General features: G+C 53.0%; 1 protein-coding gene and 1 non-coding gene across 8 annotated transcripts in view; both read right to left on the bottom strand.

The window, feature by feature from the left end:
• Sh2d3c (SH2 domain containing 3C) overlaps nucleotides 1–17,764 on the bottom strand; it is a 35,887-nt gene that overhangs the window by 2,988 nt on the left and 15,135 nt on the right. For 3 of the 7 annotated variants that reach the window (XM_039105377.2, NM_001108579.1, XM_008761759.4), the window contains 7 exons: nucleotides 15,963–16,002; nucleotides 7,683–7,811; nucleotides 6,149–6,603; nucleotides 5,309–5,433; nucleotides 2,478–3,007; nucleotides 989–1,104; nucleotides 343–514 (listed from right to left, as the gene is read on the bottom strand). In XM_039105377.2, the coding sequence (XP_038961305.1) occupies nucleotides 343–514; nucleotides 989–1,104; nucleotides 2,478–3,007; nucleotides 5,309–5,433; nucleotides 6,149–6,603; nucleotides 7,683–7,811; nucleotides 15,963–16,002 (1,567 nt within the window). The other 4 variants (XM_008761760.4, XM_017591882.3, XM_039105378.2 and 1 more) reach the window with 4 other exon arrangements.
• On the bottom strand, nucleotides 13,510–13,616 carry Rnu6-899 (RNA, U6 small nuclear 899). Its single transcript, XR_005502999.1, has one exon. It is a non-coding gene; the product is annotated as a U6 spliceosomal RNA (small nuclear RNA).

Genomic DNA, 17,764 nt, shown 5'->3' with positions numbered 1-17,764 from the left:
AAGCTGCTTGGTGTGGGGGGCTGGGAATGGGCCCTGAATCCTTGGGCAAGAACAGGATGCTCTCTTAAAGGCTGAGCGGGCTCTCATACTTCCGTCCCACCAAACTATATATTCTTTAAACTCAGAGTTTCTTGCTCCTCTTACAGGTGGGTAAACAGAGGCCGGGGGCAAGAACCAGAACTTAACACCTGGGAGACCTCTGCTCTCCTAGCTGGTCTTTCCCAGAGGAAGCCTACACACTCCGGAAGCGCTTTTATTTTCCGTGTAAACGTCTTCCCCCAGGGAATGCGCCCCGGGCCTCTTGCAGATAGCCTAGCAGTTGTCCAGAGGACCCCACAGTACCTGGGCCATCTCCAGGGCGCCCATGACAGCAGCGAAGCTGAACATGTTGCCCATCGTCCCCCGCAGCTCAGCTGCCAGCTGGATGGTCTTGTGCAGCAGCGCCGCCCGCTCCTCCGCAGAGCCTGTGCAGCCCAGGATATCCACCGCCAGCATGATGGACATGGTGTGGAACCTGTGAGAGAGGTCGGATCAGAGGGGGCGTGACATACGGTGGGGCCCCTGCACAGCTGCTGTTAAGGCTGACGAGGCGGAGAAGGAAAACAGAGTAGGTCACAGGGACTAAAGGGCGCAGCCAAAGTAACAGGCAAGGCGAAGGGAGCCGGGTTGAACGATATAAGTTAGGAGCAAGATCAGGATGCCAGGGGGAGAAGCTTGTAATTGATCAGCGAAATCCGAAGGGCAGAGTTTTAGAATGAACACTGTGGACAGTAATGGTGGCGGAGGCCAAGGTTGGTGGGCGAGGCCAAGGTTGACGGACGTGGGGATGCGAGAGGAGAAACCGGTCGATAAACAGCAGTCTTTGGGAAATCAGACTGGCTTTGAGCCGAGGACCACAGGGCTGCGATTGGCTAGTGGGGTGGGAAGAGTGGTCAGAAACCCTGGGACAGCCCGTGAGGTAGCCGTGGGCTAGCGCAGAGCACCTTACCTTTCCAGCAGGTCTTGTCTTAGCTGCCGGCCATGGGGGAGGGTGAGCAGCTCCATGCCCCAGCGGACTCCCATTAGGGTCTGCATCTCCTTGGTAACGCCCAGTATCCTAGCAACCTGCAAAGACGCCCAAAGGGCTGATTAATTTCCTGTCAGGGTTGGTCCAAGCCATCTGGGAGTCAGAGCTTCATCTAAGAGGGTCGCCTGGCTATAGGGTTCAGAGGGTGGGGTGGAGTAGGGTTGGGTGGGGGTTGAATCCCAGCTCCTCTGTGAACACGTAGCAATTTCCCCCTTTCTGAGTGAGCCTCAGTTTCCCCATCTGTAAAATGGGGAGTAGGAAGATCAGATGCCCATAGGTGTGTGCGATGTTAACTACTCAAGATTAAGAGCCAGGATGTCATTATCCTGATTGCCAACCCAAAGCCCAGGAAGGGAACGGACTCTCTTGCTCAAGTTCATACACTTGAGCCTGCAACCCAGTTCCTCCCTCTTCTCAGCAGGCAGCGTTCATATGAAACTACAGAGAAACCGAGGTATGCAAAGAGCTGTGATTCTTAGCGGAGTCAGTGCCTCACACTGGCATGGGGACAGTTTTGAGGCCAGGGAATGTTTTGCTTGTTGTCCACTAGGAAATGTGGGGTCAAGGGAGAAGATGCCCCCCCCAACCAGATGTTCATTTTATATAGACTAGAACCAGGATGTTCCTTAAGTTACCCCCAAAACGTCATCTCTCATTCTAAACCAACATCTGCAGGCTGTAGAAATACCTTGGATGTCACTTTTCCAAAGAAGAAAATTGGGCTGGAGAGATGGCTCAGTGGTTAGGAGCACTGGCTGCTCTTCCAAAAGGACTGAGGTTTGATTCTCAGCAACTACATGGTGGTCCACAACTGCCTATAACTCTAGTCCTGGCATACGTGCTGGCGAAACACCAGTGCACATCAAAAATGAAATGAGAAGGAGGAGGAGACTGGCAAGGGGTGGTGGCTCATGCCTTCAATCCCAGCACTTGGGAGGCAGAGACAGGAAGCTCTCTATGAGTTCAAGGCCAGCCTGGTCTACATAGCAGCCAGCCTCATCTACACAGCTAGTTCCAGCCCAGCCAAGGCTACATAGTGAGACCCTAACAAAACAATCTAAAATAAGAAAATGGAGGGCTGGAAGGATGGCTCAGTGGTTAAGAACACTGACTGCTCTTCCAGAGGTCCTGGGTTCAATTCCCAGCAAACACATGGTGGCTCAGAACCATCTGTAATGGGATCTGATACCCTCTTCTGGTGTGTCTGTCTGAAGACAGCGACAGTGCACTCACATACATAAAATAAATAAATCTGAAAAAGGGGCCTGAGACACCTGGGATGTCAAAACTCAGGCTGCTGGCGTCATTGTACTTGGGGAATTTTGAAATCAGCCCGTCACCATCTTGACTCCTGACCTCAAAGCCAGATGTTAAAGGTATTGTCCCCTCCCTAAGCATTCCTAACACGTACCAGGCAGTCAACCTTGGTGACATGCCGGGCCAGCGTCCGGGCATCCACCTCCGACAGCAGCTCCTTGACTTTGCGCAGCAGGCCCACCTCCAGAGGCCGGTTCTCCTTGGGGATCAGCTGGGACTGGAAGGTAGCCAGGTTGAAAGATGAGGTGGCTTCTGCTACAGGGGCTGTGAAGGTCTTGCCCCACTCCCCCTCAGGGACTCCATTTTCTGACAGTTCCTTTTGCCTCTCTGCAGAGCTCCGAGCCTTCCGGGGGGTCTCTCCTGCTGTCGGCTCTCGGCTACAGCGCACAGGAGGCTGGAGCTGACAATAGTGGCCAGAGTCTGGGTCACTGTAGCTGCTGAGTGACGGTGATGGCGAGGCCTTGCAGAGGGTGTGGGACGGGCTTGCGTGAGGGCCCCTGTCTGACTCCCCAGGAGGCTTTGGAGCACCTCCAGGACATAGCTGAGGTTCACTGGAGCGGCGGGCAACTGGGGAGGCGGGCTGTGCTGTACAGGGGGCAGCAGAAGCAGCATGGACGCGGGTTACTATGGAGGGGAGAGAGAGAGACGACTCGTTATCTCAACTACCCTTTAAAATGGAGCCTCCCAGGATGAAGAGATACCTCAGTGGTGAAGAGCACTGACTGCTCTTCCTGAGGTTCTGAGTTCAATTCCCAGCAACCGCTTGGTGGCTCATGACCATCAGTAATGAGATCTGGTGCCCTCTTTTGGCCCACAGGCATACATGCAGGCAGGATGCTATGTACATGATAAATAAGTAATTTTAAATGATTTTAAAAATCAATTGTCCCTGTTTCCTCAAAGAACAGTCTGCATCCGATGTACAGGGTGATGTCCCCACATCCCAGAATGTGGAGGGAGATGCTCTGTGGTACTCAGCATTTCCCTGGACCAGCAGAGCCCCTGCCCCAAGAGGCTACAACATAGGAAGCCACAGCAGCGGTCCAGGGAAGCTAAGCCCTGCTGAAGCCTATTGCGCCTGGTGAAGCTGTCACCAAGTGAATTAGCAGTAATGATACACTCGGTGGGTGGGGCGTGCCCAGAGCTGGTGACACGCTGGAGAGTTATTGTCAACAGCAAAGCCATCAATGAGAAGAGCCTGACATGGTGGCCCACGTCTGCAATCACAGCACAGGGAGTCTGAGGTAGAAGGATAGCCTTGAGGTGGAGACTAGTGAGAGCTACAAGCCAGCTTGAGGTACTTAGACCCTGTCTCCAAAGGCAGGAGGGGAGGGAAGTGCTAGATGGCTCACTGGATAAAGGCATTTGCCACCAAGTCTAACAACCTTGGTTAGATCCCTGGAACCCACACTGTGGAACTCGGGGAAGTTGTCATTTGACCCCTAGACTGGTGCGGTGATCCATTCCTGTCCCCCCAGACCCTACACACAAATAAGTAAAGGAATGTAAAAGATCTCAGAAGCCAAACAGCCAAGAGCGTGCAGTGGTGGATACCTGTAACCCTAGCGCTCAGGAGGCTGGGATGACCAGGTCTCTGTAGATTCGAGGCTAGCCTGATCTACATAACAAGTTCTGGGTCAGCCAGAGCTACATAGTGAGACCTTCTCTCGAAAGCAAACAAGCAATACCCCAAATGTCCCGTTCTATGGCAGTAAGGACTTTCATGTCCTCAGGCTTGAGCTGAGAAAATGACGGCTCAGAGCTTAGAAGACTTGCCCAGGTCACTCAACTTGGTAGGGCTGGGACTAAAGCTTTCATCTCCTAGCTCTGACAGACACCTCACTGCTGGAGACTGTCCCATTAAAAACTTAAAAAGCAGCCCATGAGCTGGGTGTGGTGGTGGACACGTTTAATTCCAGCCCTCAGAAGGCAGAGGCGGCTACTTAGTGAGTGCCAGGCCAGCCAAGGCTACATAGTGAGTCTCTGTCTCAAAAACACAATAGGTAATCAAAAGTCTTCACGTGGACATGCTGGTTTGAAAGCAAGTGAATGTGACAGCAAGGCTGGTCCTCAGGGAGGACTCCTGAGGACACACAGTAACACTCTAGAGGCACGGAATGCTCCCCGCAGGCCCAGACTTCCAGGAGACCACCTCTCTCAATGCTCCTACTGCCTTGTGGGGCAAGAAATGTTGCTTAACAGTTGGGGTTTGTTTTGCTTTGTTTTGAGAAATAAACTGGGGACATATTTTTACTTTATTTGTATTTATAAGCACAGGGCGCTGTGATTTCAATTTTGTTATAAACCTTAAACTGCTCTAAAAGGTAATTAAAAAAAAGATGGGCTGGAGAGATGGCTCAGCAGTTAAGAGCACTGACTGCTCTTCCAGAGGTCCTGAGTTCAATTCCCAGCAACCACATGGTGGCTCACAACCATCTGTAATGAGATCCGACGCCCTCTTCTGGTATGTCTGGAGACAGCTACAGTGTACTCATATATAAAATAAATCAATCAATCTTAAAAAAATAAAATAAAAAGAGCAGCAAAGCACATTAGCCTGAGCTAGCCTGGTCTAAGCTCACTAGGGATGCACTTGTTACCAGGGTCCTTGGTGAGGCAGCTGTAGTGGGAACTTTGTCTGCTGGGGCCAAGCACGGTGCACATCACAGCCTCAGGGCCTGATCCCATGACATGCTGCACCCCCAGCAGACTTATCCTGCCGTTCACACTGAGAACCCATTTTGTGTCCATTGCCTGGCACCTGTGGGAACGCTATCAACCTGACGCTGCTTGTGTGCCAACACCAGCGACTCCACCACAGGCTTTTCTAGTACATTTCTGAGGACACTGCTCCCAGCACAGAGGCAAGACAGACAGGTAAGGGTTCCCCACAAAGACATTACAGATTGTCCCCTGCTAGCTTACCGGTGCTATAGGCAGGGGAGCTGGGACTCTCGGAGATAGGAGACAGCGGAGAGTGTAGATCTGGGATCTGGTCCATGCTGAGGGCGCAGTTTCGGATGGAGTCTCGAGGATGGGGTAGTGAGGTGCTGTGGGCAGGGATTCCATGAGCCCAGAGGTCAGAGATCAGGGAACTTGGCTCACTGTATGAACCCCCACTCCCCACCCCCTAAACTCCAGATGCTGAAAAGGTATGATGGTCAAGTCCAATCTCTCAAATTACGAATGCAAAAGCTGGAGAAGGTGGAGCTGGGCTAAGTGACTCCCCCAGTCCTCTTCCCCAGCTGGCCTTGGCCTTGGCTGATCCACTGAAGGTTCTGACTCCCACACACACCCCCAGCAGACCCTGACCCTCAATGGGCACAACCCTATCTGCTTCCACTTGCTTATCTTACGGTCACCTCCCTCCCTCAATTAACCCTCTCTCCCTCTCCATCTCTACCCAGAATTCTCCTCTTCCAGGCTCGGAACACACAGAGACACAACTTGGGGATACCTGGTTGAGCTGAAGTTGCTTGGGCACCTCTATGTCTCTCCTGTGCCTTGGAAAATGACCGGAAGAGACACACAGGCCAGAACTCAGCTTATCTTATGGTCCCTGTAAATCAGACCATGGGCCCTACTCTCTGTGTCAACAGTCCCTCTCACTACTGCCCCTCATCCAGTGCAAACCTGTGTTCCACACCGAAGCTCAACCTCTCCCTTCTGCACTGAGCCTCACATAACTCAGGGAGGCTGGGACTCCCCTCCATGCCAGTCGGACATCCCATTAACAAGCCAGAGGGCAGTGGGGACCTGGCTGACCTGTTGGGGCAGCCATCTCCGCGGGTGACCTTGTCAGAGGTGAGCCCATCAGTCATGGTAACGCTGCGTCTTTTCATGTGGCTGCCCTTGGGGCCTGAGGGGCTGGCTGGGCTGGCAGCCTTGCTGCTGCCCTGGCTCAGGCCGTAGCTGGCCTCGAGGTAGCGCAGTGGGAAGGTGCGGTTGACGGGGCAGTAGATGATGGCCCCACTCTGTTCGGACACGGCCTTACGGCTGCCCACATGATAGCGCACAAGGGCGGGCACGTGGTCGAAGCTCTCCTGCTCGAAGAGGTACCGGATGTGGGTGTAGCTCTCGCCAGCCTCCACCACCACCTTGTTGATCTTGAAGTGCAAGGTCTGATTGTGCCAGCGGCACGTGAGCACATAGTCCCCCAGACTGGTGAGAGAGTCACGGATGAGGAAGTCGCCGTTCCGCTGCACCAGGGTCTCGGAGACCTACAGAAGGTACAGAGAAGTTAGGTGCGGCCGCTAAAGAAGAGAGGGGCAGGGGATAGGGTGACTTGGAATCTGGGACACCGAGACACCATCTAGAGCATGGAGGATCCAGTTCATAGCCATCAGACATCTGGTGCTTAGGACCAGAGTCTGGGGTGACACCTCGGCTGAGGCCATGAGTCAGGGACACAGGGCCCCAGGAATGGCAGAAGGTGGCACTTGGGAATGGAGACAGAGACACAGTGACTGGAAATGCTGAAAGCTCTGTGATCAGAGGCTTAGGTCTCAGACCCAGCCCCTCTCAGGGTTCCAACAAGGCAAAGTGGGTTCCAGGCCTTCTCTCCTGCACCCATCCAGGCCCCTGCACAGCTCTGGGTGTCTGCTCCTTTGAGATGCCCTCTCTGCCTAGAACACATCTCCTTAGGGCTCCATCCAGTGCCCTTCCTGGTGACTACCTGCATTTCTGTGCAGCACCCCATTCTTACACCTCTGTGAAACGATTGATACTCTGTGCCCTTTGGGGCCAGCATGCTCGCTCCAAAGAAGCTGCCACCTTAACTTCTCTACATCCTGGATCCCCTGTGTAGGGGGAAAAGGGTCAGGTGACCCATCAGTCCAGGTCTGTGACTCATAAAGTCACCTCAGGCCAGATACCCAAATTTAGTCAAAATCGAGTGGCCTGAAAACGGATACTCTCTAACCAAATCCACAGGAGGTTAAGCTATAAAACACAGTAACAACACTCCCCCACCCCTTGCTTGCATCCACCAACAGACAACCCACTCTGCCTGCCTTTGCTCATTTCACCTTCGCAACAGCCCCACCCTTTGAGACGGGGTCCCACTACCTGGAACACAACTGCCTCTTGAGGGGCTATCTCTCCATTCTACAGATGAGGATGCTGGAGTCTGGAGAGGCAAGGTGACTCTCTCAAGGTCACACAGTCGATGGTAAAGCTAAGCCTCATCCTTGCCGACGATCAGGACAGAGACTGTCTGGTGACTGGAGCCCAGGGTGGGATTGGCCAAGGTATGGGTGGAAGGGTCCGGGGCTGAGATCCCTGCCTGGGGCCTGCTCACCTCACGAGGGATACGTCCATGATACCAGGCATGGCTGCGGAGGTCTGTACTGCTGAGCTTCAGCTCTTCCTCCAGCTCCTTGTGCAGCTTCTCTGGCGAGGAGTCGAGAATGTACTTCTCCTTGGAGAACTGCATGGGGACAGCGAGGTTGGCGTCTGGGTTCCACAGCCCTGTCTCTCTTCTTCCCAACTCATCCTGCCCCGTGTCATCTTTAATCCTGGGCTTGTCAACAACGCTAAAACATTGACCCTGCTGGAGGTCCCTCACTTGTGGGTCACCCATGTCAGCTAGAGTAATACCTCAGATTATTCTGCCAGAATATACCTAGGCAAGGAGAGGATGCACTGAAGCCTGTTCTCCAGGAAGCCGCAGGCTAAGAGATAGCCAAAGGGGCCAGGCCGAGCGGCTACATCAGCACCAGGGTGCTGGACAGCGGCAAAGAGTCCCTGCTCTTGGCCAAGGGATTATGTCTGTGAAAGCTGAGGGTCTAGAGACTTCCAGGAGGATACCTTGATTAAAAAAAAACCCTCTAGAGATAGTAGGGCTGTCTTAAAGAAAGGCCATTTACAGGTCAGTCTGAGAGGCACCCAATGCCTGAGCCAACTAGCTGAAAAGATGAGTCTACATTTGGGAATATGAATTGCAGAAGAAGGGCCTGAAGGCAGCCATAAGCAGGGATGTGGGACTCACAGGCACCTTCAGTGCCCACTACAATCCTCCAGACACCCCCAAACACACACACACACACACACACACACACACACACACACACACACACACACCTCAAGTGATCCTGCCAGACTGTAAACTGGAGCCCTACAGTGATGTTGAAGGTCACTCACTGAAGTTAATGCCCAGGGATCTGCCTTCCCGGCTCCCCATGGCAGGCAGTCCTGGGTTTAGAGATTACCAATCCCAGACATCCTATTGACAGAGGAGGGTCCCATTGCCAGGCACACCCCCATCATAGAGGCAAGCCCGCCTCATGTGAGCAGTCTGTGACTTAACTCTTTTCTTTTTCTTTTTTTTTTTTTTGGTTCTTTTTTTTTCGGAGCTGGGGACCGAACCCAGGGCCTTGTGCTTCCTAGGCAAGCGCTCTACCACTGAGCTAAATCCCCAACCCCGACTTAACTCTTTTCTGTGTGGGACTCCAGGATCTGCCTCGCCTCACAGCTACACATCTCCCTAAAGATGGCTGCTCCAAGACACACTGGTCAGAAGTGTATAGACAGGTAAGATAAGAAAACAGTCTCTCCTGGGTACTCCCGGAGTCTGGCAAGCCACTCCTCAGGACTTTCCCATATCTAAGACTCACATTCCACACGGGTTCTACCCTCATCTCCACTGTTTTCCAACCGGCGTGATTCCAGCTCCCAGGATGGCCAGACTTTCCATAGACTTTCCAACTTCATTCATTCAACATGAGCCAGTTTCACCTTGGGTTTTAAGCTGGGGTTGGAGCCCAAGGGAATCAGGATAGGCTACTGCCCTAGGAGAGCCCATGCAGACCCCCACACTCAATTCCAGGTATCTACATCTTCAGAGATGCAGTGTCCCCCTGCCTGGTCAGAAACCGGGAAAAGAGGAGGATGGATGAGAAGGTAAGAGCTAAGGCCAAGGTGGGGCCCTATGGACAGATTCGGGTCTATGGACAGTGTAGCAAGTGGGACAGGGCTGTGACACTACTTGGAGAGCTGGGACATCACCCAGAAACTTCAGAGCACTGCAGTGTGGAGTCCGCTAAGGCCTTCAGTCAATGGCAGAGCAGCCAAGGCACTGGCCTAGCAACCAGGAATGAGTGTAAGGTCTGTGACAGTGTGGGCTCTGAGAAGCCTTCAGAGTTCTGGAGACAGACACAGATGGTGTGGTCTGACTGCACAAGGGTAAGGCAGGGACTGGGATTGGATGCTGCAAGGCCTCTGCCCATAACACAGCAAAAATCAATGCCATGGTAGGGCAGAGTGGTCTTGGCAAAGCCAAGATTTGTGCCTTTTCAGACTCCCTCGTTTCTTAGGGTCGTTAGCCAGTCCCATTTTCCTCTACAGTGTAAACACCAGCCCAGGCTTCTCCCTCGAATCACACACACAGGATTCTGGGAAAGAAAGGTGAGAGGTACGTGGAAATGGAACCTGTACCCAGCCTTACATACACACACACACACACACACACACACACACACACACACACACACACACACCACTCCCTGCTCTTAAGGGCACACACTGAAACTCCCCTCCTCCCAGTTCTGGAGCAAAGTAAGGACAGACTGTATACTAAAGAATGTGGCCCCAAGACAGAATACAGTGTATGTGACCTTGGACCAGTCACTTCTCCTGGCTGGGTCTGAGTAGCTGCATCTGTAAAGGATGCTGGAAACTGGCACTGCATTTGCAGCCCTAAGCAGAGCTTAGGTCAGAGCATCAGAGCTAGGGTTGAAAGGACCAATGGTCCTCTCACTCATTTGGGGTAAGAAGCCCTAGGACTCCAGTGACCTCTTCCTCACCCTGGGCCTCAGGGTCCTTGGCTCCCAAGAGTTGCGGGAGGGTGGGGGGGAGTAGGTGCGAATGCAGCATCCCTGCGCTCAGAGCACTGCGATTGGTCAGAGATGATCTCACCGCCTCCCGGCCTGCGCACGCCTGATTGGCCCGTGCGGGGATGCTGCGCTCCGCCGCCGGCGGGGCCGTCATTCAGGCGGGCTCGGAGCAAGTGTGTGTGTGAGGTTGGGGGAGCTCAGAGGTGAGGCGCCCCGCATCTCCCAGGATGCTCGAGGGGAAAGAGTGCGGAGAACCTCTGTCAGGGTCTCAATCTCTTGCCACCAGCTGGCTTTCCACCACTCCCCTGGCTCCCTTAGGTATCCCAACCCCAGACACGGCTACCCCAGAGGATGCTCCGCAGAGAGGCGGGGTCCGGGTCCTCCCCTCCACCTCTTTCCGTTTAACCCTCGCATCGCCGCTGCGCGCACCTCCGCTGCTGCGCCAGCTGGACTGGGAGACCTGCACCCCAGTACCCTGAGCTCACCCAGATGGCAAGAAGGTGGCGACACCGTGGTGTCCGCAGCGTGCCCTGCAGCATTCTGCCCCTCACTCAGCCTCTAGCTCCCAGCCTTGAGGTCCTGGTACAATAGGGAGCCAGGTGGCCCGGGGTCAGCAGCAAGGACCCCAGAACTGACAGGAGGGACTCCACCTCCCAGTCCTAGTCCCAGCTCCAACTCGCTCCCACGTCTCCTGCAGTCAGTCCAGAGTCCAAGGAATGTCACCCTGCACCCGCGCCCCGTGGAGCGCCCTGGGTACCCCGAGGTAAGCTAGGGCGACCCCGCCCCCTCTCGTCACTGGCGGTCCGGACTGCACGACCCTGCGGGCATGCTCTTGGACTGCGGTCCCCACCTCAGCGGCGGGGCGCAGTGACCCGGGTACCCTCGCCGCCCCCTCACCTGCACCTGTACCAGCGAGCCACGGTAGAAGCAGCAGGCGGCGGCGGACAGCGCACTCCACAGGCTACAACGCTCGGTCATGGTGCGGCCGAGAGACCCGGGTCCCCCGAGCGTACCGGGGGTGACGGCCGAAGGGGCAGGGGCGCGGGGACCGACCGGGCTGGGCACCGGCTGCGCGTGCCTCTCAGCGGCGCGATTACCTCATCGCCTGGTCGGGGGAGGAGCAGGGAGGCGGGGCGGGGAGACCCCACCCTCCAGCCAGCTGGGGAGGGAGGGGAGGGAAGAGAGGGAGGGGAGGGGACCATTGTTCCTCCCTCCACTACCACCCCATTCCCCTGTGCGGGTTCCCCAGGACCTGCTAAGAGGGATGCCACCCAGGGCAATGGGGTGGAGTAGGGACCCCGGGCCGGTGCGGAGAGCCTCCTGCTTTTCCCTACTCTCGCACCTCTCCGGACCCGGAGCCGGCAGGGACTCTGAATTCAATTCGATCTAAAGCTACACAAATCCCCATGTCTAACCCAATCCTTTGTGGCTTTGGGTTTCTCATCTCTAATTGAGAATGGCAGGGTTAGACTGGCTGGCTGATTCTGACTGTGCCACACTCCAAAGGCTGTTAAAGCGCCAAGCGCCGCTCACCTGCCTCTCTAACTTGTGGGGCTTCCCACCCTGGGCCCTTCTCTTTAAACCCCGACTGGCTTGTTTGGAGATGACTGGAATACACGGTGAAGACCTGTGTCGAACTTTGTGCGTGTCACCAAGCCCAACAACAACAAAAGTTTCCTGGTACCGATAATAATCCAGTAAAGACCCCCTACTGTGTCCTAACTGGGTATCACAAAACCTGGACTTGGGCCTCTTAGACTGCTTGCCCTGAGGGTTATGCACTGAATCCAATGCCAGCCCACAAGGAATCAAAATCTGGACCCCTTTAGTTGGTAGAATGTTTGCTTGTCCAGCATGTACATGCCCCAGCACTTAAACAAGACGTGGTGGCTCACACCTGTAATCTCAACACTCAGAAGGTGAAACCAGGAATGTTACAAGTTCAAGATCATCTTTGGCTACATGGTAAACTCAAGGCCAGTCTGGGAGACATGAGACTAATCACATCACCATCGTTGTCATCATCATCACCACCACCACCATCATCATCATCATCACCACCACCATCATCATCACCACCACCATCATCATCTACATAGATCTGGTCTCCAGACTCTTCCCTCAGCCTGTGTGACCTCAAGCAGGTGAGTCCACATCTCTGGACCCCAGATGATTATTTTCTGTAGCTACACTGGAAGCTCTGAAAACCGTGATTGAAACTTTCTGTCCTTGGTATTTTGAAATCCTGAGAGTCCAGGATCCCTATCATTGTTTGGGGGACTTTGGAGTTCTGGGCGCTCTTCAGAAAGGAACACTTCAGGGCAGGAGTGGAGTTTGGAAACAGTTGTTTCCCCAGCTACATCCACAGCCCTGAAATCTATATCTTTTTTTTTTTTTTTTTGGTTCTTTTTTTTTTTTTTTTTTTTTTTTCGGAGCTGGGGACCGAACCCAGGGCCTTGCGCTTCCTAGGCAAGCGCTCTACCGCTGAGCTAAATCCCCAACCCCTTATATCTTAACTCCATAAACAATTGAGGGAGCCTTGACTCCTCTGAAGGTTCATGCTGCCTGTCAGAAAGCAGATCTGTGGGGTTCGTGTCCCACCCCTGGCTCAGCGTTCACATTAACCCCTCCTGTGCTATGGCAGCTCAGCAACTCAATGTCTCCAAAATCTGGGGCCAGGCCAGCCTGCCCTGGTCCAGACTCAAGCATTCCCTCATGGCACAGTCTCCTTGGGCCCCCAAAGTCCCCTGTTTCACATGAGCAAATGCTAAGTCTCAGAGAAGCAAGCCATTCAAAGACTTGACCATTCCCAGACTTGAGACCAAAACCTAGAGCAGGGGATGTGGCTTTGTGAGTACAATGTTATCCTTGCCAGCAGGAAGCCTTGGGTAGGGTGCCCAGCACCACGTAAACCAAGCAGGGTTATGAACGGCTGAAATCCCAGCCCACTGGAAGTGAAGGAGAAAGACAAGGAATTCAAGGAGGTGGAGGTGGTGACCCATGCCTTTCATCCCAACACTCAGGGGGGGCAGAAGCAGGTGGATCTCAGAGTTCAGGGCCAGCCTGGTCTACAGAGCAAAGTTCCAGGACAGCCAGGGCTACACAGAGAAACCCTGTCTCAGAAAACAAAAACGAAAGAAAATAAAGCAAAAAAAAAAAAAGTTCAATATAATCTTTGGCTACACAGCAAGACTGAGACCACCCTGTGCATGTGTGCATGCTGTTAACATACATCTGTAATCCCAGCACTGAGGAGTTAGAGGCCAGTGTTTGAGACCAGTTGTTTTTTTCTTTTTAAATATGGAATGCTTTACAAACTTGTGTGTCATCCTTGCACAGGGGCCATGCTAATCTTTTCTGTATCATTCCAATTTTAGAGGATGTGCTGCTGAAGTGAGCACATGAGACCAATTGCTTTTTCTTTTTATCCCGTCTTCTTAATACAATTTTTAAATTTTTTATTAGATATATTTCTTTACTTACATTTCAAATGTTATTCCCCTTCCAAGTTTCCTGTCCATAATCCCCCATCCCCTCCCCTCCCCCTCCTGCATACGGGTATTCCCCCCATACATCCCCCTTACTGCCCCTATATTCCTCTGCACTGGGGGGTCCAACCTTGGCAGGACCAAGGGCTTCCCCTTCCACTGGTGTCCCAACAAGGCTATTCTCTGCTACCTATGCAGTTGGAGCCCCGGGTCAGTCCATGTATAGTCTTTGGGTAGAGGTTTAGTCCCTGGAAGCTCTGGTTGGTTGGCATTGTTGTTTTTATGGGGTTGCAAGATCCTTCAACTCTTTCAATCCTTCCTCTAATTCCCCCCCCCCAGACCAATAGTTTTATATAGTCAATTTCAGACCAGCCTGGGCTAAATAAATAAGCAAGCAAGCAAATAAGTAAATAAATAAAAAGTCCTAGTTCTATTGGATTACAAAATGTGCCCAAACTGTGTAATTCTTCTCTGGTTCCCTGCCTGGCCTGAGAGCCCTTTGCATGGAGGCCTGACACTCTTCCTTGCCTTCTGCAGTATTTGCCGCTCACCTAGGGCTGGCTCACTCAGGTGGAGCCTCTGACTGGGGAAGGCCAATGGCCGCTGTCTTGAGTCTGATCCTCAGGCTTGGAACTTGGTACCAGCTCTGCCCCACAAGAGTTCTTGCAACTATGATGAACTCATACATTTCTAGTCTGCAGTGGGAAACCAAATAGTGAGTTTGCCTTCTCTAAAGAACAACCACAAAGGCTTCAGGAGATGGGTGAGTAAACAAAGGCCCCTGCTGCCATGCCTGAAGACCTAGCTCAACCCCCGACCCTACATGGGGGAAGAAGAGAACCACAGGTTGTCTTGTCCTCTGACTCCAACATGCACCTCAAGTAGATGGATGGATGGATGGACAGATGGACGGACGGATGGATGGATGGATGGATGGATGGATAGGTGGATGGATGGGTGGGTGGATAGATGGACGGATAGATAGATAGATAGATAGATAGATAGATAGATAGATAGATAGATAGATAGATAGACAGACAGACGGATGAATGGACAGACAGACAAACAGACAAACAGCAGCATGGTTTGCAGACGATTGGCTTTTAAAATGTACTTAGCCTTGTTGTTATTGCTATTACTTCAAAACCAGTGTTTTCTTGTTAAAACAGGATCTTAACTGTAGTCTAAGTTGGCCAGGCATTTGCCATCCTCCTGCCTCACCCACCCAAGTTGCTGAGCAAACAACAACAACAAACCCTATATTGTGTGGCTGGCTCACTCTGTAAGTGCTTGGCACACAAACTTGAGGACTGGAGTTCAATCTCCAGCAGCCATATTAAAAATAAAATAAAATGGGCTGGAGAGATGGCTCAGCGGTTAAGAGCACTGACTGCTCTTCCAGAGGTCCTGAGTTCAATTCCCAGCAAACACATGATGGCTCACAACCATCCCTCTTTCTGGTGTGTCTGAAGACAGCTACAGTGTATTCATATAAATAAAATAAATCTTTAAAAATAAAATAAAATAAAATGTCAGGTGTGATGGCGTGTGTTACTTTGAAACCTCGGCTTTGGGGGTGAACACAGAAAGATCCTGGGAGCTTGTGGGCCTGCCGGTGGACCCTAATCAGTGAGACCCACCACAGACAGGCGCAACTCCGAGGTCTGCCTCTGACTTCCACAGACACACAAAGACACACATGCAAGCATGCACTCACACACACAACTTAAACAATCCTAGAACAAGGTACACTGGCCTCAAATCTCACCTGTAAATGAGGATGACCTTGAATTTATCCTTCTTCCCCTGAGCACTGGGATTACAGGCACAGAGGACCACACTCAGTTTAAGTGGAGCTGGGGGCTGACCCCCCAAGGCCTTCTGTATACTAAGCAAGCACTCCACCCACTGAGACATATCCCAGCCCCAGCCCCCGGCTCTTGTCTGTGAGTTGTGCTGAGTCTCTGCTAAAGATCTGAGTCACTCCTGCTTTGACCTCCCAGTCCCGGCCCTCAACAGATGCCCAGACTGACTGGGATCTCACTATGGTGGCCACTGCATGAGGACACCCTTGGGACCCTGTCCAGTTGGTGGTTTGGGGCTAGCAGAGTGTCAGGAGGCACTGGAATAGGTGCTCAGAATGATGGCTGTCCCCAGGGGCTGCCTCCACCTCCGATCTTCTCCCAGGAGGAAGTCTGCTTCATAACATGCCCCGAGTGCTCTATCATACCATGGCCGACCCCAGCCTGTCTCTCCTACCTTCACATAGTCCCCAGCAGCCTCCAGTTCTGCAGCAGCCCTGGAGGAAGAGAAAAGAGGTAAGCATTCTCAGGACTTCTCAGCTCTCTGCGTGTCCACCTGCCTGCTGATGTGGGACTTGGACCTGGTCTCAGGAGCCCAGGATTCTTATCGCTATGGTTGGCAGACCTATGGCTACTCTGCCACTCCCAGCTGTGCAGCCCTGAATAAGACCCTCCGCCTCTCTGATCCTGGGTTTCCGCTCCATAAATCAGGAACAAAGATAGCCACTGCCTAATGGAGTTGTCTGGAGCACTCAGGATGAGTGTTCACCCATCTCCTGACGCGAGTTTTCCTGGTGTCAGCTTCCTCTCCTTGCCTCCTTCACACAATCCCCACCTCTGAGTCTATACACTAGAAGGCCTAGACTGAGGCTCAGCCCCTGTCCTGTGGCCCTTCTCTCCTTGGTCTACAATGCCAGCATATTGGCTACTGCTGGTTACAGCCAGTGCACACCTCTTCTCTCTGCCTTCAGGGTGGTAGGGATGAAGCCTGGAGAGGCCAGAGGTGGCAACTTTTCCAGGATGCTGAACAAAGAGTCTTCTCCCCCCCCCCAGCCATCTGCCCCCCTCCTCTGTGTGTGTGTGTGTGTGTGTGTGTGTGTGTGTGTGTGTGTGTGTGTGTACACTTTTGCATTTGTTTTGAGACAGGGTCTCATGTAGACCAGGCTGCACTCCATGTGCTAGACAGATGAAAGTAGCTTTGAATGTCTGATCCTCCTGCCTCCGCCTGCATGCTGGGATTACAGAGGCACACTGCCACACCCAGTCCAGCCATGGCCTGAAGAACTGAAGCCTTCATTTAATGCAAGCCCATTCCTCACCCAGCATCCCCCTGTCCCCTCCAGTCCCTCCACATCAGAGTCAGAGGCTCTCCAGTTTGCTGCCCACAAGCAGCTTTGGGTCCTCCCTTTCTTGGTGGCAGCTCCCTCCTCCTGCTGTGACAGCCCAAGCCTCAGTTTCACTTTCTATCCAGCCATCAGCAGTCTACACCCCACTCAGCAGGCCTTGATCCAGGTAACTGGCCATACCCTGCCCAGGATGAAATCCTCCCTTCAGAATAGAAGACAGGGTCTGTCTCTGCAGCTGGGCCACCGTCTCTCCCATGACTTTCTTGCTGGTTCCCCATGTCCAGTCCCCCATACTGTCAGCTTCAGTCTGACAGCCACTCAGGTACAGCTGGTAGCCTCAATCTCCCGCAGCTCTCCCTACCCACCAAGGCTCACTATGCTGCTGTCCGGTCTGAATTCTTATACTCAAGCAATCCTCCTGCCTCAGCCTCAGGAGAGGCTAAAACAATAACAACCACAGGCCTGTCTAAAATTCTTTCCCTCTTTTCCAGAGAGCCCAGCCAGGCCTTGCACTCTCTAGGCAAGCACTCTACGGCTGAGCCATGTCCTCAGGTCCCATCTACTAAAGAATAAAATCTAGGCTCCCCTCCGTAGCAGTAACTTATCATCCAAACCAAACTTCTCTCCTCCTTGAGAATCAAGGGGTGCTGTTACTTTGATAGAAAACTAGGACGCAGCTCCCTGACCTCTATGATTCTGTGTGCTGGTGGCATCTTCCTGCCCACTGCACATGCTACCATGCCTACCTCAACCATGCTGTCCCTCCTGCCTCAGCTGCATTGGCTTATTCCTGCCACAGGGCCTTGGCACTTACTTGGGGGAAATCACTCGGAACTGTCCGTCCCCAGATTTTCACAAGGCTTTTTCCTCCCCCCACTTTCTTCAGGGCTCAGTTTAAAGTCACCTCCTCAGA

The sequence above is a fragment of the Rattus norvegicus genome, chromosome 3 (genome assembly GCF_036323735.1).
Source record: "Rattus norvegicus strain BN/NHsdMcwi chromosome 3, GRCr8, whole genome shotgun sequence".
In the NCBI taxonomy this organism is placed as follows: domain Eukaryota; kingdom Metazoa; phylum Chordata; class Mammalia; order Rodentia; family Muridae; genus Rattus; species Rattus norvegicus.
This window is presented reverse-complemented; position numbering and strand designations above follow the sequence as displayed.